The following is a 22,385-nucleotide window of genomic DNA, read 5'->3' as shown; positions in this document are numbered from 1 at the left end:
GAGTAGTGGAAATATTCCTATCATTGAGCCATAGTTTCCCAAAGATGTGATCTGCTTTTCTAGTGTTTAAAGCAAGAATGGGAGTCAGCTCTGGGGTTTATTCCCAGCTCTGCCACAGTTCCTCTGTGACCATAAGTCACTTCACCGAGGTGCCTGATTCCTCAGTTCTGCAATGGGGTATTGGATTAATGATTAATTGGACCACATTGCACAATAGTATTTGTATGACCTTAAAGATGCTGCAGAAGCATTTTATTTCAGGGAGTGCTAAAGGAAGAGAATATTTTAAAGCCATATTTATGGAAAACCGAGGTGTTGGTATAAAATGGATTTTTACAATGTTGAGAGCAGCAGTCATCTTGTATGACTGAACATCTCTAAGCAATGTGACATGCAATGAATGTGAGACTACAATACCCCTTTACACACAATTCTGTCATACAAAGCCTAATCAACTTTGTGCACTTCAGGGTGAGCATTACATTATCAAGCACAAGTTAGTTTTGAAATATAGGTTTTTATGAACAATAACAGACCACTGCAGTTACTCAACATAATAGGCAGCTATATCAAAGCACATGTGACAGATCCATTTGTGTCTTGTATTCTAAATACCATGATACAAAATAAATGACTGGAATATGAGTTCTCACTAGGGGTATTTATTCTGTTGTCTGGTTAGAGCATAACCTTTTCTCTCACATGGTCAGGCAGACTGGCTGATTTCATGATTAAGGCCCCCACCTGCAAATATTTGGAAGCTGTCTGGATTTTTTATATCCTGAGCCTGTAATAATAAATTAATTTGTCACAGGAGTAACCTAGGATCTTGTTTTGATTAAGAGCTAGGAAAGTAATGAAGTGAAGTGGCTTTGAAGCCCTTTTTCATATTTACCTCATTTCCCATTCAAAGAGAAGTTGCAGCAATGCACAAAGGGCTGGCTAAAAGGTTTTTTACAGCCACAACTTTGCCTTAAGGACATCATAACTGCCCTACGGGGTCAGACTATGATTCCTCTTACCCAATATCCTGTCTCTTGACAGTGGCTGTACCAGAACTTTTGGGAAGGGTGTACAACAGGTCAGTAATGGAGTGTCTTCCACTCCCAGCTTTGTCCCAAGCATGGGGTTCTAGCCCTGACCATTTTGGCTAATACCCAGTGATAGACTTATCCAGTTCTTTTGTGAACCAAGTTATACTTTTGGCCATCACAACATCCCATGGTGATGAGTTCCACAGATTAACTGCACTGTGTGAAAAAGTACTTCCTTGTTTGTATTAGATCTACTGCATGTTAATTTTGTCAGCTAACCCCTGGTCTTTGTATTCTGTGTAAGGGTAAATAACACTTATCTATTCACTTTTTGCATAGTCCTCTATCTAATCCACCCTGTCATCTCTAAGCTGAACATTTTTGTCCTCCTCATCTTTGATCATCATTGTTGCCCTTCTCTAAACCCTTTCCAGTTCCCCTATATTCTTTTTGCGGTGGGGCTACCAGAACTGGACACAGTACAGAGGGTGTGGATGCACCATGGATTTATGTAGTGGCATTGAGACATTTTCTGTCCTTTCTAGCCCTTTCCTAATGCTGCCTAATAACCTTTTTGACTGCTGCTGCACATTGAGCAAATGTTTTCAGAGAACTATTAATGGTGCCACCTAGATCTCTTTTTTAGACAGTAATAGCTAATTTAGAACCCACCATGTATATTACTGTGTATTAACGTAAAAGTTCATCTGCCAGTTTTGTGAGATCCCTTTGTAACTCCTTGCCATCTGCTTTGGCCTTAGCTATCCTGCGTACAGATGTGGTCTCCTCATCTCAAAAAAGATATACTGGCACTAGAAAAGGTTCAGAGAAGGGCAACTAAAATGATTAGGGGTTTGGAGAGGATCCCATATGAGGAAAGATTAAAGAGGCTAGGACTCTTCAGCTTGGAAAAGAGGAGACTAAGGGGGGATATGATAGAGGTATATAAAATCATGAGTGGTGTGGAGAAAGTGGATAAAGAAAAGTTACTTACTTATTCCCATAATACAAGCACTAGGGATCACCAAATGAAATTAATAGGCAGCAGGTTTAAAACAAATAAAAGGAAGTTCTTCTTCACACAGCACACAGTCAACTTGTGGAACTCCTTACCTGAGGAGGTTGTGAAGGCTAGGACTATAACAGCATTTAAAAGAGAACTGGATAAATTCATGGTGGTTAAGTCCATAAATGGCTATTAGCCAGGATGGGTAAGGAATGGTGTCCCTAGCCTCTGTTTGTCAGAAGATGGAGATGGATGGCAGGAGAGAGATCACTTGATCATTGCCTGTTAGGTTCACTCCCTCTGGGGCACCTGACATTGGCCACTGTCAGTAGACAGGATACTGGGCTAGATGGACCTTTGGTCTGACCCGGTATGGCTGTTTTATGAGTAATTTTGTATCATTTGCAAACTCTGCCACTTCACTGTTCACCCCCCCTTTCTAGATCATTGAATGTGTTGAGCAGCACAGATTGTAGGGGAATCCTGCTGTTCACCTCTCCATTGTAAAATCTGACCATTTATTCCTACCCTTATTTCCTATCATTCAAGCAGTTAATGATCCACCAGAGGACCTTCTCTCTCATCCCATGACTGCTTAGTTTCCTTTCATTGTGTCCAATGCAGAAGCCTTAGGACAAGAGTTACTTTTTTGTTCCCTTCTGTTTGCTTGACTGGATGGAGTTTGACATTTGTTTAGTAGGGAGGCTCTTACAGCACAAGCTTGCAGAGGTGTCATTGATTTCTTACCCTGGAGGGCAAAATAGCTAGGGAAATCCAAGACCCCTTAGGCACATGCTGAATGAGATTGCACCAATTGCCCCATTGGGGAAAGGATCAACACTAACAGATAAGCCAGGGTTATCTAAGGGAATTACCTTTGAGGTCCACATTTACCCAGCCCCCAGGAAATCATGAATTCACATGACCCCGCCCCCAACATGCTCACATAAGACTCAGCTTGGCTGCACAAAAGGCAGCTTATTAGAGCTTGTTAGCAGCCCAGAAATAGAGATGTTTGGCCATGAAAGGAAATTTTTTCAATGTGAATTAAAAGCTCACAGATAGGGCCCAGCTCACCCACACATCTGCCTTGTGACTGTTACCTGCACAATAGGCTAGTATCCTATGCAAGGTAGGACTGAAGTATGGTTACATAGAGTGCACAGCTGGAGGAAGGCTCCCAGTTAACCCCCTTCATGGATACTGAGGCCCAGCTCCCCACAGATATTTAGGAGTTTAATTCATTGATTTCAACAGGAGGTAGGCTCCTAAATATCTCTGATGATCTCAGCTTTACTTTCAGTTGTGTCTCCCCCAGAATTACAGCAGCTGCTCCTTCAGTTACAGTACTGGATACTGCTCCTACCTTCTCTCCTCTAGGCTACCATAAACAGAGTGTTTGCAGTGCAGGGAGTGGCAAAGCAATGCTTGTTCCCAAAACAGAGCCCCGAAAGATAAGTGATTAGAGCAACAGTTTAATAAGATATCACTTCAACAAGCATCTACATACAATGTACAAAAATATCTTAAAAGCCTACTTATTTTTAAACCACAACTTCCTGGCATAGGTGCTAGAGACTGTTGAAACAAAACAGAAGGGGGATTAAGATTTCATCTTGGCACCCATAACATGACCAAAAATTGTATGCGATTTCCATGCTATATACAAAAATCACGTTTGCCAGGACAAAAATATCTTAGCTGCTTACAGAACTTCATGAGAGGTGCCAAGGAAGCTCCAGTTTGGCAGTTTTACACTTTCCATGGTAACAACACATGGATGCCCCATGCTTTCCCTCCAAGTCTTCAGACCAGAAACTACTGTGGCTGTACTTAAACTGCTTGTTTGATCTCTCTTCCAGCAACAGCTTTGAGAAGTTAAGTTTTAGCTCTTGCAGTTGCTTAGCTCTGTGGCACCAATTTATAATATTCTAGACAAACAATAGCTATTTTTAAATGCCTCAGGGTCAGAGTGGGCTCCCAATATATTCCTCTTTAGACTAATGAGCCTTATGCCCAGGATTTGGGCTTATTAACTGGCATCAGTTAAGAGGAAGTTGTAGGAACAGCCCTGAGGTCTGGTGGCAAGTTGCTTGCTTCTAAGGCTACAGCAACATAGCACCAGCAGTGCCTTTGCATGCACAGCAGTCTCTCCATGCATGAAGAGGAATATAACGGCAGCTGGAAAGGAGGATACTGAAGTCAAGAGACTGTGGCCAGTTTTTATACCCACATGAGCAGAACTCACCCTTAAATTTCCAGCAGATCATCAGGCTAATGGGAGAGAGAGGCCAAATGTTTTGGTCAAGTTATAACTGTTATCCCAAAACTGTCACTCCCAAGGGAAAAGGGGAGGGTCATTTCCATTCAGCATTGTCTTTGGAGGGAGGCTGGAAGAATGAAGTCTGAATAAAAAGCTTTGTTAGCTAGTACACCAGGCAGAGGTGTAGGTACACTATTTTCCTATTTGAACAGGAGAGTTCTAGCAAGATATGTTTTTATAAATGCATCAAGATCATTCCGCTGTACAGAATTTCTTCCTACACAGCAGCTAGCTGCCCCACTCCCTAACCAACAGTTATCGTGCACCTACGTCACTGCACAATTCCTGTAGCATTTGACTGTTCATCATTAGACATGCTATAAGCCCAATTTCTCCTGCCCTGCTGTAGACAGCCAGAGAATGCAAGACAGCAAAGATTCTATGTAAAGGTATATTCTACTATGGGATCAGGAAGGAAAGAAAAGCTGAAGTGATGTGACTGACTTTCTAAACTCTGTGTGTTAGGGGACAGACGTGGCAAAATAAAGTTAGCACAGATGAAATGTCAGGGACTCTCCTGAAAACAGCTGCAGTTGCCAGGCTGCCACAGCTCTAATAGGACAGGACAGTACTCAGGGCTCCTGGCATTCTTTTGGGTACTTCCAGTCAGGTCAAGTGCTAAACACTGTAAACACGGAATTACTGCAGCATAATAGAAGTGCAAAGTGCATCCTTGTGCCATGGACACTATATTCTGAACAGCATCACACAATGAGCTCCTGGGAGTTCAACACAATTCTAGGGCATGATTTCAGAGGCAGAACGGAACCAACCTTCAACAAGAATGTGCTTATCACCAGCTAGAGAGCAGGGAGATGAGCAAAGCCCAGTACTAGGCAATACTGAATGGATCTCTTGTTATTTTTACATTTTTCTTGAACGATAGAGATGCTCAGGACTAGGTAACAGTTAACCTGCCTTTCCAGGCCAAGCAGAACCCATCTCCGTGTTATAGCCCAGTGATGGGTCTGCAGGTGCAGGAATTAAACAAATTGAAAGAACTGGACACACATGCTTGTTTTTGCATGAATGGGAGTAGCCAATGGAGCTGAGGAAGGGGGCAAGTTAACCCAGACTGACAGCAGCACAGAGTGTGCATTTCCCATCACCCATGTCTAGCTTCCAAAGAGAGAAGATGGTAAGAGTGCTATCATTTTTTGCAGGGAGGGGCAGGCAGACTGAGCTGTTCTGGGATACCTACTCCTTTGTCTATGGCACTGAAGTGCCAGTCTGTTTGGAGAAGGAACGTATGGGACTGGCTCCCCTCACATGCCCAGTAGCTCTTTAAACACAGGATCTCATTATTATAAGAGCATATGTCACCTACTGTTCAGTAAAGGCACATATGACAGGCAGGAAGGCAATCACCAGAGATTTTAAGGTGCAGCTGGGTGGGGGACTGCCTGGAAGATTCAGCCTTTCACTGAGGGCGGATGGAATCTGCTCTGTAAAGGGAGACAAATGGCTTTCGGGATTCAAAGCAATCCTAGTCCGAGTGTGAATCCTGAACAGTTGTCGTCTGCATTCAAACTGGAAACCTGCTCCAGGACATCATATCCCAGAGGTTGTATTACACAGAGAAGGATCCCACCTACTTTCATCTGCCCAGGGCACTACTTTCCAGAAAGCTTGCCCCATGTGCACCAGATACCTACAGGTAGCTGCAATTCCATACTAGCCAGAGAAAAAGGCTTTAGCGTCAGAAATGCTGATGTGATGCCAGGGATAAATGACAGTTATTGTCACTATGGAAATGTATGCCAGACTGAATGGGCTGGTAGTGCAGGTTTCAGCCATATGCACAGACATCTCAGGCAGACTTCCTTCCAGACATACAGCCTCAGTGCATTTTAAAAGTTCATTGGCTGAGACACCAGCTAGAGAGTGAGAGAGGAGAATATCTTCTCAATGGTGGGATGCCCAATGACTTTCAAAACCTATGATAAGAAAGGAGCTGGGATAGTGACATGCAACACTCACAATTTCTATTGGCAGTGCCAATGCTGCAATTCCATTAAGGAGATATATAAATACCACAGATAAGTGATCACCTGTGTGTAACATAATGGCAAGTGTCTAGGGAGGAGTGAAGGCAGAAGAACAGATCTCCAATAGTATTTCTGCCATGCGCTCACTCTGCCACCACCCACTGTGGAATTAGCTGTTTCCCCAAACACTTATGTCCATTTCTGAGCATATTCTCAGACAGCCTCTGACAATTCTACCTCCATCTATGGATAGTCATGAAAATACCATTTTCCTGGAGGAAGTATGGGCTTTCCTATTACCAGAGAAGAGAGAATACAAGGCAACTAGGAGCATACGGAGCTTGACGAACCTTGTGTGCACTGGAAGAGGAGAGCTTATATCGGTCAGTCTTGTGCATCACAGCAGTGGGCCTGTTCTCAGATCTCTTTCTTGCAGGCTGTTCATGGGGTTGCAACTGACCCTGAAAACTGCAGTGAGGCATTTTGAGTGGGATAGGGAGTCAGATCAACAAGCAGACGCTGAGGGTCACAATTCTCTAGATTGATTCCAGCACCAACAGAAATCAGGTACAGAGAAAGGAAAGTTAGTGGTAGTGTTGCCAGAAGTGGGGGACTTGATCTCAGGAGGAGTAGGAGGACCTGAAGAACCAGAGTCTGTCAGCACAACCCACTGTTTACTAAGTGGGAAGGGGTGAGAAGGGACAGAGTAGCCAGTTCTGTGTAGTTTCTATGAAGACATTCCAAGCAGGAATCCCCCAGCAAACCCTCCAGTCAGGATAACGTTCTTCTTCAGAAATGTTATTACCTGGGCAGGAGGGAGAGGACAGTCAAAACACATTAGAACCAGTCACTTAGGTCAAATGAGCACTGAGCCCCTCCCACCCACTGCACCCAGCTCGCTGCTATCCCTACCTAGTTCAACTAATGACCAAAATTAATGGCAGGGGAACTAGTGCTATTCCACTCCCCTTCCACAGGAGGGGAGGACAAAGACATGGCCCTCCCTACTTCATTCACTGCTTGCACACTATGGCATCACAATGTGCTGCAGACATTCTGAACACACATTAGGGGCTTCAAACGTTTATAGCTGTACCACAATTAGCAGTCAAGGATCTAGAAGACAGGAGGCATGGGGACAAATGCCTCTACACACTGATCCAGAGTGTAGAGGGAATCTAGAGGGACTGATGCACTTTTATGCTGTGCTATCTGCTTAGCTGTCCTAATTGCTCTGAGGGGTCCTTCTTTGGATTCCAGGGGATTTCCCCACAGGGCACTGTATGGTGAAACACCATCTGGAAGCCATCCTCATGATCTCACAGGACATCTAGCAGATTTACCCACTACCCTGTCTTGCTACTGTGTGGTTACCCTTAAAGAGCCCCAGAAGTAGTTCCCAACCCTTCTCTCCAGCATCTGGATACATCCAGGCAAAGATCTGAGAAGGAAAAGTGCTCTCACCTCATCAACTCTGCTTTTAACTTCTGGGGACAGTTTGCTGCCACTGCTTTGAAATTTCAGCTGCTCCTTGGCTTTGCTCACGTCCTGCTCTACTAGCTTCCAGTCCACTTTGATGTATCCCGTGTGGTTCGCAATCTACATTTGAGTGGTGGTAAGAAACATGAAGTGAATCCTGCATAACCCATAGCTAGCAAGACCTTCCTTTCCCTCCTGCCCCATTGCTAACTCAAATAACCCACTCAACAACTCTAGAAGGTACCATCTCATCTTGGTTAGTGAGAGAACTATTCTACTAACTAAATTAATGGAAAGGGAATATAAACGGGCTAGAGGCATGGAGAAATTAACTAAGTAGTTCAGTTACACAAGACCCCTCTGCTTACCTCTATCTGGAGGATCCTCCAATGGAAGTTCATATGCAGAGATTTGTACATATTGTTTAACATTAACCTACATCAGCCTCTTTGCTTTGCAATACAGAGCTGGCACCAACTGCATTTACTCACCCCCAAGCTTGTTATATTGCTATCATTCAAAGCCTACATGCAGCTGTCACATTTCAGATCTCCTGCTGCTATGGGAGGGTATGGTTTATTAATAGGTTGTCTCCGTATAAGTATTTTGTCTTGTCATGGTGGGCCAACACTGCCTGAACAATGCTTTAAAGAGACATCCACCTTTAACGGGACAAGGAGATCTAGCGGGGTGAGGGGAAGCAGTTATACACCATTTAAGTGCTGGAACAAAGAAGGGGATTACTGGGTAGGGTCTAGTGGTTGCATTCTGTCTCACATACAACAGTGAAATTTAGACTTCAGTTTCCTGCCCTCCTGGCCCAGCAAGCCAGTACAGGATACTCTGCCCTGATCCAGGAGGGTAGGGTTTTTAAAGCCAACGAAAATATAGTTGAGTAAATGAGTAATTTCCATTGCTGCACTGCCCCCAAAGAATACATTAACAGGAGGCTTCCTCTTCCCTAACCAGACTCTGGAGGCTGGTGCCCTGTGAGGCCTTACATTAAAGCTAAACTCAGCCTGGCTGAGCAGACATGGACAGTGCCTATGAAGTTCAGTGCTGCCCCTCGCCTTGGCCAGTAGTCGCTATTGAGCGCATGGCTTCCCTCCAATGCTCAGTCCAGGGGACACAGTTTCTGCTGTGCTGCCAGTTCAGAGAAGAGGCGGCCCCGTCTTGGATTTGAAAGCAGGCCTTAACGTCAAAAAATCAGCAGCTTCAGAGCAATGCATATCTGACTCAGTTGCAGCTATTGAAAGCTAAGAAGCCCCACCCACTGTGATGCAGCATGCTTGCATAAAGGTACTTATGTAACTCCACTACCATAGTATATGAGCACCTCACAATTTGCAATGTATTTACCCTCACAGCACTTCAGAGGCAGGGCAAGGCTATTATCATTTCACAGAGAAGGACCTGAGGCCCAGAAAAGTACAGTTTATACTGCACTCCCAGGTGTGATGGCAGCTTGGGCAGACATACCCACGTTAGCTCTAGCCACAAGCACTGCTAAAAATAGCACTGTAGATGCAGTGGCGAAGCCTTTGCCACCACATCTACACTGCTATTTTTAGCCATGCTAGTGCAGGTATGTCTGTCCGAGCTGCAGACCTGGACTACAGAACAGACATATCTGAAGTGACTTGCCCACAGTCACACAGGAAATCTCTAGCAGTGCAGGAAGTGGAACGTAGGTCTCCTGATACCCAGGCTAGCACCCTAACCACTGGACCAGCCTACCTCTCTATGCAGCTCAGAACTACCCCAAAGAGCATTTTCATAAAGCCTAGACTAACCATACGCACCTGAAGTAGGAAAAAGCCACCACCCACTGCTGTTGCTGCCAGCTTTCCAACCTTCTGAAAGATGAAGCCAGTACACCTACAATCAAAGAGATAGGCCAGAAAATGAGTTCAAATACCACACACACACACTTTGGCTTTCTATAGATACTCCATCCTTCCACACACACCACTCAGAGACCCCAGAAACAGCCTCACTAACCAAGGAACAGGGGCGGAGAGTTGCATGGGCCTGAGGTGCCCAGGCTCCAGGAATATTCAGGGCCCGGGGCCCTGCTCCACCAATGTTTGGAGCTGGGTCTCTCCCCCGGCCCTGCCTGCAGCATCCCCTGGCCCCCCACCTGCCTGCCCCCCCACAGCATCCCCTCCCACCCCGCCCCTGGAGCATCCTGCACCCCCTCCGGCCCCGGAGCGTCCCTGCTTGACTGAAAGCAGGGCACGGCTCTCCCTCGGCTGCCTGCACTGCTGCTCCACCTCAGGAGGGGGAGGGGGCACACATGTGCTTGGCAGCCCTCCCCTCCCCTCCCCTGCACCCACAGGGAGGAGACACCAAAGGGGCTTGCGGTGGGAGACAGCTGGAGTGGACCTCACTCACCTGAGCAGCTGCTGGGGCTTCTGTGAGTGTTTGACCCTGTGATCCACCCACTCCCCCCCCGCAGCCACCACTCCTGCCCCACCCTGGGCAGGGTGTGGGTGAGGGGCAGCAAGCTGCAGTAGGGGAGGAAGGAAGCCACATGTGATGGCAGTCCCCTCCCCCACAGCACCCACCCACCACAGTGGAGATGAGGGGAGGGGCTTCCTGGACCCGAGCAGTGGGGCTTGGGTGAATTTTGTGACACCCTGCCCTCCCCCTCCACCCAGCCACCACTCCTGCCCCATGCTGGGCATGGGGCAGCACCACCCCCCACCCCCCATGAGGCTATGGTGAGGGGCAGCAGGGGAGGAAGCCACATGTGATGGCAGTCCCCTCCTCCCCCCCACAGCACCCACCCACCACAGGGGAGATGGGAGCGGGGCTTCCTGGACCTGAGCAGCTGGGGCTTGGGTGAACTTTGTGACACCCTGTCCTCCCTCTCACCCCCTCAATCCCACAGCCACCACTCCTGCCGCATGCTGGGCAAGGGGCAGCCCCATCCCCCACCCCCAGTGAGGCTAGGGTGAGAGAGGCAGCAGCAGGGGAGGCCACACATGATGGCAGCCTCCCCCCACCCCCAGTACTCACCATAGGGGAGGCAAGGGGGCTTCCTGGACCTGAGAGGGGCCCTAGGATCATGTGCAGTGACAGTGATGCAGAGTGAGTGTGCTGCGGGGGGGACAGCAACGACAAGGGGTCCCTCCCACAGAGCTTGCTGCTGCAGGTGGGGAGAGGTTGGGAGGGAGAAGGGGGGAGTCCTCTCTGGTCCTAGCCCTGGGCAGCCTGTCTGCACCCCAAGCTCCTTATCCCCAGCCCCACCCCACCCCAGAGACTGCACTCCCAGCACCCCAAACTTGAGCCACAGCCCTGAGCCCCCTCCTGCACTGTGAACCCCTCAACCCCACCCCAGAGCCCTCACCTGAGGGGAAAAACACGCAACTTAAATTTGGCAGTCAGTTTGGGATATGATCGTGTTTAGCACAATACTTGATTTTACACCCTTTAAAGTATATAATTGGTTGTATACAGGTGTTACAAAGTGGGAATGTTCTTAATGTTTTCTCTGAATACTGTGTGGTGCCTCAGTTTCCTCTATGCATTTCTCCAGCCCCTCCTCTGGCCTTTGTCTCTTTTCCGGGCAAGAAGGCCACCTGATCTCTTTGTTCTCCAACACCTTCAGTTGGCACCTTGCAGGGGAAACTGAGGCACCCACACATTATTTAGAGAAAACATTAAGAACATTCCCACTTCATCATAACAGGTACAACAAAATATAATATATTGAAGCAGGCGAGTGGTGCTTCTGACTTTCCACTTTTAATTGGCCCTTGTAATCTTGTGGTGCTGGTGCATTGTAGCTTCATTTTATCCCAGCAACAAATTCTTGATCATCGCAAAAGAACACTGCAAAAGAAAGAGCTATATTGTTTTAATTTTAGAAAGTATTTGCTTTTGAGGGTTATTGATCAAAGAGTGCTTGGTTGTTTCTGTATTCAAAAGAGTATTAATAACATTGATATTCTTAGTTATTTTTTTTCTTACAATAGATATTGTGCAATAAAAGGGAAACTGTTAAACGCTTACTGTTTCCAGTCCATTTTTACATTATTTAATTAAATATACATCGGCTTACAAGGTGGTGGGGTGGGGGTGCAGGGGGGGACTTAGACACATTCTGGGCACTACCAAAATTATACAAACCTGCCGCCCCTGCCAAGGAAGACAGATGAACAACGAGAGCCAATTTGGGACTAGGGGAAGGAAAGGCAAAGCAGCCAGCTCCATGGGACCCCACAACAGACTGTAAAACTGAGTCCCTTTAAATGTTCACATGCATATCCTCACTCCATCTATAGATTTTTACTCCTTTATCATTCATTTTCTGACAAGTTTTCAAATGACATTAATGTGGGATTTTTTTGATGGCCATTTCTGACAAAGAATCTTGGATAACATCCTCTTGGCTGAGAGGATAAAATTGTAACTGGACTGGTATTTTTTCTAGCTGCTTCTGGACCAGAGTGCTTAGCATGTGAAACAGATCCTGCACATTCCAGAGCAGTTGTTTTAGTTTCTCAAAAATGGAGAAGATGGTTTGTAAAGATACAAGTTTGAAGACTGATAGTCTAGACCTACATCTACTCAAGACTATTTGGACTGTGTCCCTTTATGCCTCCACCTGGTGTGGTGGAATATTTCCTCTCTACGTACATGAGCATCCCTGCTATCAAGACATAGATGAACCCAGCTCTCACTACTTGGTTAAGCAGTAAGGAGATATATAATTAGGGCCCTACCAAATTCATGGTCCATTTTGATCAATTTCATAGCCAGAGCTGAGCCCCAGAGCTTCCTGCAGCAGGGGGAGGCACCCGTAGGTAGGTCTGATCTCCCCTCAAGAGAGGCAGTGCAGGGAAAGCACAAGTCCTGTCACTCCCCAGCCCAACTGGGCTTGCAGCTAGGAGCCCCTTCAGCTGGGGCACTCCCAGCAGCATGGGGGAAATCAGATTTCATGAGGAAGGGCTTATTTCACGGTCTGGGACATGTTTTTCACAACCGTGAAATTGGTAAGGCCCTATATATAATATTGTCTGACATCACCCACATCAAGCATTATTTCAGGTGATACAGATTCACTATTCAGATTATAAAACAGCAGAGCAATCCTCTTGCAAATAGGTGCAAACATCCAGGGCACAAGACAGAAGTTACAGGCTCATACTGTGAATAGATACATGTTGCAGGGGTACATCTTATGCTTTAAGTGGCTTATTGTTGGAGTAGAATGGGGAGAACTATGGCAAAAAGCAAGAATGTGCTAGAAAAGCAGTCCTGATTGTACTTCCTGATTTATCATCATCATATCCACTCATTATACTCCACACCTGAACATAGCCATTATATGAACAACATACCCTCATATCTCAATGTCTGTACTTTGACCCATTAACCTTTTACCCCAATCAGGGAAATTGCAGATTATGTATTCCTTACGCCATCCGATCTTAAACCAAACTTTGCACCCCTCGATAATCTGTATGCTATTCCCTGATAACCAGAAACTTCTACGCGTAAACTCTGTACTGTTCATTTAAAAAAAAAAAAAAACTTAATTAGAATAGAGCACACCCCAGTGGCACTGTGGATAGTGGAATATTCCAACAGGAAGATCTAGAAGTGGCCTCAGAGTCACAAGCCACCAGTAAGCCAATTCTTCCTCTCAGCAGCAAAAGATTTGCTTCTGAGTACACTGAACCCTTTAGGTCCAACTCTTCTCAGATGAGGAGACAAGAAAGTTCTCTGGGAAAATACTGTAGCCTGACTCCCAAGAGACAATGCATAGGCCCAATGCATAGCCCCAAGGTCTTGGTCATCCTAGAAGACTCACAAGCATCTGTCCCAAAAGATAACCACTGGAACAGCTGACCTGGGGATGTGGTGGATCCTCCATAACTTAGAGTGTCTTTAAATCAAGACTCAATATCTTTCTAAAATTATACACTTTACTTCAATCACAGGCTATTGGATTTGATGCAGGAATCACTGCATGAAGTTCTATAGCCTGTATTATGCAGGTGGTCAGACTGGATGACCTTAATTCTGTATTAAGAGGCGTTTCATATGTAAGACATGGGAAGTAAATGCTCTATTCTAATCAACACTGTTGAGGCCTCAGCTGAAGTACTGTGGTCAGTTCTTGGCAACACCCATTTTAAGAAAGAAATGGACAAACTGGAGAGCATCCAGAGGACAGCAACAAAAATGATTAAGTATCAGAGGGGTAGCCGTGTTAGTCTGGTTCTGTAGAAGTAGCAAAGAATCCTGTGGCACCTTATAGACTAACAGACGTCTTGCAGCATGAGCTTTCGTGGGTGAATACCCACTTCTTCGGATGCAAGCAGTGGAAATTTCCAGGGGCAGGTGTATATATAAGCAAGCAAGAAGCAAGCTAGAGATAACGAGGTTAGATCAATCAGGGAGGATGAGGCCCTGTTCCAGCAGCTGAGGTGTGAAAACCAAGGGAGGAGAAACTGGTTCTGTAATTGGCAAGCCATTCACAGTCTTTGTTTAGTCCTGAGCTGATGGTGTTAAATTTGCAGATGAAGTGGAGCTCAGCAGTTTCTGTTTGAAGTCTGGTCCTAAAGTTTTTTTGCTGTAGGATGGCCACCTTAAGATCTGCTATTGTGTGGCCAGGGAGGTTGAAGTGTTCTCCTACAGGTTTTTGTATATTGCCATTCCTAATGTCTGATTTGTGTCCATTTATCCTTTTCCTTAGAGACTGTCCAGTTTGGCCGATGTACATAGCAGAGGGGCATTGCTGGCATATGATGGCATATATTACATTGGTAGACGTGCAGGTGAATAAACCGGTGATGGTGTGGCTGATCTGGTTAGGTCCTGTGATGGTGTTGCTGGTGGACTGTCTGGATATGTGGACTCTCTACTCAGACCCTATGTTACCAGCACTCCCAGCTATCTCCGTGACACCACTGATTTCCTGAGGAAACTACAATGCATTGGTGACCTTCCAGAAAACACCATCCTAGCCACCATGGATGTAGAGGCTCTCTACACAAACATCCCACACACTGGTGGAATACAAGCTGTCAGGAACAGTATCCCTGATGATGCCACAGCACAACTGGTTGCTGAGCTCTGTGCCTTTATCCTCACACACAACTATTTCAAATTTAATGACAATATATATCTCCAGATCAGTGGCACCGCTATGGGCACCCGCATGGCCCCACAATATGCCAATATTTTTATGGCCGACCTGGAACAACGCTTCCTCAGCTCCCGTCCACTCACGCCCCTTCTCTACCTACGCTACATTGATGACATCTTCATCATCTGGACCCATGGGAAGGAGACTCTGGAAAAATTCCACCATGATTTCAACAGCTTCCACCCCTCCATCAACCTCAGCCTGGATCTGTCTACACGGGAGGTCCACTTCCTAGACACCACGGTGCAAATAAGTGGTGGCCACATTAACACCACCCTATACCGAAAACCTACCGACCGCTATGCCTACCTTCATGCCTCCAGCTTCCATCCCGGGCACACAACAAGATCCATTGTCTACAGCCAAGCACTGAGGTACAACCGTATCTGCTCTAACCCCGCAGACAGAGACCAACACCTAGAAAATCTCCACCAAGCATTCTCAAGATTACAGTACCCACACGAGGAAATAAGGAAACAGATCAACAGAGCCAGATGTGTACCCAGAAGCCTCCAACTGCAAGACAAACCCAAGAAAGAAACCAACAGGACTCCACTGGCCATCACATACAGTCCCCAGCTCAAACCCCTCCAACACCTCATCAGGGATCTACAACCCATCCTGGACAATGATCCCACACTTTCACAGGCCTTGGGTGGCAGGCCAGTCCTCGCCCACAGACAACCTGCCAACCTGAAGCATATTCTCACCAGCAACTGCACACCGCACCATAGTAACTCTAGCTCAGGAACCAACCCATGCAACAAACCTCGATGCCAACTCTGCCCACATATCTACACCAGCAACATCATCACAGGACCTAACCAGATCAGCCACACCATCACCGGTTCATTCACCTGCACGTCCACCAATGTAATATATGCCATCATATGCCAGCAATGCCCCTCTGCTATGTACATCGGCCAAACTGGACAGTCTCTAAGGAAAAGGATAAATGGACACAAATCAGACATTAGGAATGGCAATATACAAAAACCTGTAGGAGAACACTTCAACCTCCCTGGCCACACAATAGCAGATCTTAAGGTGGCCATCCTGCAGCAAAAAAACTTTAGGACCAGACTTCAAACAGAAACTGCTGAGCTCCACTTCATCTGCAAATTTAACACCATCAGCTCAGGACTAAACAAAGACTGTGAATGGCTTGCCAATTACAGAACCAGTTTCTCCTCCCTTGGTTTTCACATCTCAACTGCTGGAACAGGGCCTCATCCTCCCTGATTGATCTAACCTCGTTATCTCTAGCTTGCTTCTTGCTTGCTTATATATACACACCTGCCCCTGGAAATTTCCACTGCTTGCATCCGAAGAAGTGGGTATTCACCCACGAAAGCTCATGCTGCAAAACGTCTGTTAGTCTATAAGGTGCCACAGGATTCTTTGCTACTTCTACAAAAATGATTAAAAGGTTTATAAAACTAGACCTACAAGGAAAGGTTAAAAGACTGTACATATTTCATCTTGAGAAAAGAAGATGGGGAAGGGGTGCGAAGGAACATTTAGAAGGCAGGCAGCAGGGCCTGGGCCAGCGCCCATGCGGGGCAAGGAGGGAGCTCTGCTCCACCACTGGCCACAGCTTTGTCCTAGTTCCGTCTTTAGCACTGTGCAGTAATGGGAGGGAGGGTGCACAGCATGGACAGATTCCATTACCGGTAGGGGGGGGGGGGCACGACAGGAAAAAATGTGGCACAACTGTGTTAAGGGCTGTTATAAAGAGCACACTGATCAATTGTTCTCCATGTCCACCGAAGGTAGGGCAAGAAGTAATGGCCTTAGTCTACTGCAAGGGAGACTTAGAATTTTTTCCTAATATCTAACCTAACTATAACGATAGTTAAGCTCTGGAACAGGCTTCCAAGGGAGGTTGTGGAATCCCTATCATTGGCAGCATTGGACAAACACCTGTCATGGATGGTCTAGTTTACTTGGTCCTGCCTCTGTGCTGAGGGATGGACTAGATGACCTGTTGAGGTCCCTTCCAAACCTACATTTCTATGATCCTATAATGGTCCCTTCTGGCCTTAAATTCTATGACAAGCTCATGTGACTGAACAAGATATGCCTGAAGATACAGAGCTCAGGCTAATCTCCCTTCACCTCTGAAATGCTGTTTGCCACCCACATGCATATGCTTCATGGGATATCTCACCAAACAAATACAATCTTTTGATGACTAGCACTCCATCACCATTCATACATTAAAGAAACCCCATGCCTGCCAAGGGGACCAAAAAAAAAAATCACCTTACCATCCAGTGACTCCTCCAATCACCAGCTGAGTTGCTACATTGTATTTTTCAGCACTTGAACCAGAGCTCTGCCCGAAGAGCTTGCGCCACCAGGGCTGATTCTTGGTGTACTCTGCCAGGTCCAGCACCTCGCAGGAGTCCTCTTTCTTTGCTGTGAATATGAAAATGCATGTGAGCACAGGTGTATATAGTGGGCAATATGACACTGAAGGGCAGAGACCAGGTTTATTCTCTAGTCAAGTGTACTTCAACTCACTACTCTTAGCCAGCAGCATTCAGATGAGGAGCCTTTAAGCATGGTAAATGGTACTGTCCTGATGAAATTTAAGAAGCAGGAACAGAACCTCCTTAAAGAGAACAGGTGGCTTTAGTCACTTGTTCTCAGCTCAAATACAGTCTTAGAACTCCCAATATAACATTTTATACTTACATAGTGTCTGCCTCAGATCTCAAAGCACCAAGCAAACATTCATAAACAAAACTTCATATCCCTCTCTGTGGGGTTAAGCAATCTCCCATTTTACAGACAGGGAAAAAGAAACAGAGAGGTAAGTGATTTGCCCAAGATCACTCGGTATGTCAATAGCAGGAATAGAACACACGTCTTCCAATTCCCAGTTTGTAGCTAAAGTGCTGAAACCATCCTTCCCATCTCTGAATTATTTAAATTAAATTCTATGGGGAAGAGAAAAGGTGTGGGTCTTTCATAAATTGCTACCAAGAAAAAAAAAAACCTCCCCTCATCCCATGTAAAAAAAAAAAAAAAAAAAACCAACAAAAATCCAAAGAATTCAGCCTCAACCATCACTTTCCATTGTTCCTGGGAGTTGCACTCAGTGCTCTGCTATAATGCCTAGCTGTGATATAGTCAAAATAGACATTCATCCCATGCTTACTAGTTTTGCCATAGCGTTCATGTTCTGGCTTTCTGAAGGTTTGTGTGCTTGGTTTTTAACAATTGTACTTCTGATTTTTCATATATGACAGCCTCCCAAGAATAAGAGGCCCAAAAAAGCCAGCTGCACCATTATTAGTGATCCTATTTTTGTCTTTTGTCCTTCTCCAGCAGAGATGGTCTACTGCATATCTTCGCACTGCAACATACATTTGACATAACATCCCCAGAATACCCAGGGTTAACAGATGGCTCATTTGCAGGATGCAGCCTAACAGTTCAAATATGCTAGTTCAAAAGCCTAGAGACAGGGACCAAAAGATGCCAAACTTTTAAATATTAAATCTATTGGCAGATGAACGTACACCAAGTTTTAGCCTGAAGCAAAAAAAGTTTTACAGCTGAGGGGATTCATAGTTAAGGAGTCAACATTTTCATCGGTAACTGAAAGCACTGGACGCCATGTGATTACAATATAACATGCTAAATCAGACAAACAGTTCAGATATACACAGAGTTTGCTAACCTATAACATGGAGATGAGATATTACATACAAGAGGCATAAGCTGAAAAGATCACAGTGGATGGATTTGCATGTCTTTGGCGGCTGGGAAACACATGCCCTGCAGAAGTAGTTACTTGGTGAGTTCAGGTGCCAGGTATGCTATGCTAGATCAGCACCTCAGATGTCCAGGTAGCTGTAACAATTGCTTTAAAAAGGGGGGGGGGTGTGTGCGTGTGGTGGGGGTGAGACACTGCTATTGCCATGATGTCCACTAATTTTCCCAACCCAGCCCCTCCCAAATATTCCTCATTACAGGACTTGGAATGATGATAAAAATGGGTAAGAGGAAGACCGCATAGAAGTCAAATTCTCTGTGGATCACATTATACTACAAGTAAGGATGTACAAAGAAGACAGAAGGGCATCTGCTTGTATACTGCCAGAATATGGAACCTCCCCTAAGAAACATTTAGTTTTAATCAGGATGGATAAAAATCAATGATTTTTAAAATTATATATAAAGTTTTTTGATAAAATGCTTTTTGAGGGAAAAACTATCTAAAGATACATTATAGCTCAAAGATATCTCATCATGGAATAGGGATTAAAAATTCTAATTCTATAGTATGAGACAGTATATTCATGTAATGTTTAAGAAAAGTTTTGTAAATGAGTTTCAATAGTTCATGGATTAGGGACCCAATTTTATGGGGTTCCAGGGGCTTCTGTATAGATTATTTAGGTTAATCTTTCTATCTACCCAATGGGACTCAGTGCTCAGTCTAGAAGATCCCATCAGAGCTGCTTAGTTTTGCAGTTCCCAAACTGTGGATTGTGTCTCCAGAGATAACATGCTTGTTAACAGCAAAAATGTTTTTAAATAAATAGTATATAGAGGTGAGAAATTTCAGACCTCAACCCTATTGTCTCCCTGCAAATTTGTGTACACAGAGTCAATCTCTTACATCTCTCTAAAATTGCAAAGTTTCAAAAAGTTCAATGAATAAAACATTATTGGGGCCGGAATAAATCTGGACAAGGAGAAGAAGTCTGGAAATAAATGTGAGAAGGGAGGGACAGGCAGTAGAAACAAATGTGAAACTATCTGAGCAGCATATTTCAGAAGTCTTTCTGAGTGTAGCCTTCATTGATTTGAGATCTACCATACCTGTCTCTTATTAGAAGAGAAACCTATAATGGTAGCAGGCTGTAAAAGAGACCCAGTTTGGGAATAAGAACCATTCAAGAAATATATGTTTCCTGATGAGGTTTTAAAGTGACACCAGTGAACTGGTGGAAGTCACTTAACCACTTGGATTCAGAGACAGTTGAGTGATAATCTCACTTTTAACAGCAGTAGCTTCTTCTGCTGGTGTAGGAAAAATATTTTCTTCCTTTCATAGAATTCAAGATCAGAAGGGACCATTATGATCATCTAGTCTGACCTCCTGCAAGATGCAGGCCACATAAGCCGATCCACCCACTCCTTTAGCAAGCGACCCCTGCCCCATGCTTCGGAGGAAGGCGAAAAACCTCCAGGGCCACTGCCAATCTACCCTGGAGGAAAATTCCTTCCCGACCCCAAATATGGTGGTCAGCTGAACCCCGAGCATGCGGGCAAGACTCTCCAGCCATACCCTCTGGAAAAAGGTTAAGAATATCATATCATTGACCCATTGTACTATTTACCAGTGTGGCACTTAATTGACCTATTGACTAAACCCGTTATCCTATCATACCATCTCCTCCATAAACTTATCTAGCTTAATCTTAAAGTCATGGAGGTCCTTCGCCCCCACTGTTTCCCTCGGTAGGCTGTTCCAGTATTGCACTCCCCTGATGGTTAGAAACCTTCGTCTAATTTCAAGCCTAAATTTCCTGACTGACAATTTATATCCGTTTGTCCTCGTGTCTACATTAGCACTGAGCCGAAATAATTCCTCTCCTTCCCTGGTATTTATCCCTCTGATATATTTAAAGAGTGCTATCATATCTCCTCTTATCCTTCTTTTGGTTAAGGAATACAAACCGAGCTCCTCAAGTCTCCTTTCATACGACAGGCCTTCCATTCCTCGGATCATTTTAGTGGCCCTTCTTTGTACCCGTTCCAGTTTGAATTCATCCTTCTTAAACATGGGAGACCAAAACTGCACACAATACTCCAAATGAGGTCTCACCAACGCCTTATATAACGGGACTAGCACCTCCTTATCTCTACTAGAAATACCTCGCCTAATGCATCCCAAGACCGCATTAGCTTTTTTAACGGCCACATAACATTGCCTACTCATAGTCATCCTACGATCAACCAGGACTCCTAGGTCCTTCTCCTCCTCCGTTACTTCCAACTGGTGCGTCCCCAGCTTATAACTAAAATTCTTGTTAGTCATCCCTAAATGCATAACCTTACACTTTTCACTATTGTATTTCATCCTGTTACTAATACTCCAGTTTACAAGGTCATCCAAATCTCCCTGGAGGATATCCCGATCCTTTTCCGAATTAGCAATACCTCCCAACTTCGTGTCATCCACAAACTTTATCAGCCCACTCCTACTTTTGGTTCCGAGGTCAGCGATAAATAGATTGAATAAAATCGGACCCAAAACCGAACCTTGAGGAACTCCACTGGTAACCCCCCTCCAACCTGACAGATCACCCTTCAATACGACCCTCTGCAGTCTCCCCTTTAACCAGCTCCTTATCCACCTCTGGATTTTCATTTCGATCCCCATCTTTTCCAATTTAACCAGTAATTCCTCATGCGGTACCATATCAAACGCCTTACTGAAATCAAGATATATTAGATCCACCTCATTTCCCTTGTCTAAAAAATCTGTTACTTTCTCAAAGAAGGAGATCAGGTTGGTTTGGCACGATCTACCTTTTGTAAACCCCAGTTAACCTTAGCGACTACCACGTTTGCTTTTAAACCCAATTATCTTTCATTGGGACAGAGATCCTGTCTGACAGTTTACACACCACATTGTTTACAAGCTGTTTTACAGAGCACTAAGAGCATTCACAGAGACGGAGACCCAGAGAACTTACAGTCGCCACAGAAGCGAGACATACAGGAGGGCAATAGGATGGGGCAACAAGCCACACGCTGGAAGAGTGCCTGGGGCCGCGTGTATGTGCGTCCCCCGATGGGACGAGGGCGTGTCCCCAACCCTGCAGTGCGAGCAGGCTGCGGGTGCCATGGGCGACACAGAGAGGGGCTAACAGCAAGGGACGCTCAGACACACCGAAGGCTGCATACGCGCCCCCATGCCGAGCAGGCCCCAGCGCCGGGCGCCCAGTCGCGGGCCAGGTGCTGCACAGACCCAGGACAAAGGGAGCCCGCCCGCTAGGGGCGCAGTTTGGAGCCCCGCTCGCCGGCACCGGCGCTGGCCTCGGAGCGCCTAACACCCAGGGCTGGCGGCCGGGGGGCTGCCGGGGCCGAGCCCGGCCCGCGGGGAGCAGCGGCCTCCAGCAGAGCCCCCCGGGTCAGGCCCAAGGGAGCCGCGCGCGGGTAGCAGGCGCGAGGCCCCAGCAGGGCTCTCACCTCCGCCCGCCGCCATCCCGCGCGCTCGCTGCCGAGCCCAGCGCCGGCGCTTCGCCTCCTGCTGCTGCCGGATGAGCGAGGCGCAGGAGCGGAGCTCGACACGTGACACAAGCTCCTCCTCCTCCTCCTCCCCCATCTCACCCGCGGCGGAAACCGCCAGGCCCCACCACGTGAC

At 46.0% G+C, this 22,385-nt stretch overlaps 1 protein-coding gene across 1 annotated transcript; it reads right to left on the bottom strand.

Moving 5' to 3' along the window:
• Nucleotides 1-3,499: 3,499 nt before the first annotated feature.
• Nucleotides 3,500-22,346, bottom strand: FUNDC2 (FUN14 domain containing 2). Its single transcript, XM_039487482.1, has 5 exons — nt 22,211-22,346; nt 17,263-17,413; nt 9,633-9,708; nt 7,816-7,950; nt 3,500-7,156 (listed from the first exon to the last, which is right to left on the bottom strand). The coding sequence occupies exons 1-5, from the start codon at nt 22,344-22,346 to the stop codon at nt 7,079-7,081; spliced, it is 576 nt and encodes a 191-aa protein (XP_039343416.1). The 3' UTR covers nt 3,500-7,078.
• Nucleotides 22,347-22,385: the final 39 nt, after the last annotated feature.

This window comes from Mauremys reevesii, linkage group 9, assembly GCF_016161935.1.
Source record: "Mauremys reevesii isolate NIE-2019 linkage group 9, ASM1616193v1, whole genome shotgun sequence".
NCBI lineage: Eukaryota > Metazoa > Chordata > Testudines > Geoemydidae > Mauremys > Mauremys reevesii.
This window is presented reverse-complemented; position numbering and strand designations above follow the sequence as displayed.

Bases quoted from the DNA above. Each gene is read 5' to 3' on its own strand.
- FUNDC2 (XM_039487482.1), bottom strand. From the start codon at position 22,346: ATGGGGGAGGAGGAGGAGGAGGAGCTTGTGTCACGTGTCGAGCTCCGC. The intron at 17,414-22,210 runs GTGAGAGCCCTG...TCATATTCACAG, and splicing joins CGGGATGGCGGCGGGCGGAG to CAAAGAAAGAGGACTCCTGC. The intron at 7,951-9,632 runs GTGCGTATGGTT...ACTCAAATGTAG, and splicing joins GTGGCTTTTTCCTACTTCAG to ATTGCGAACCACACGGGATA.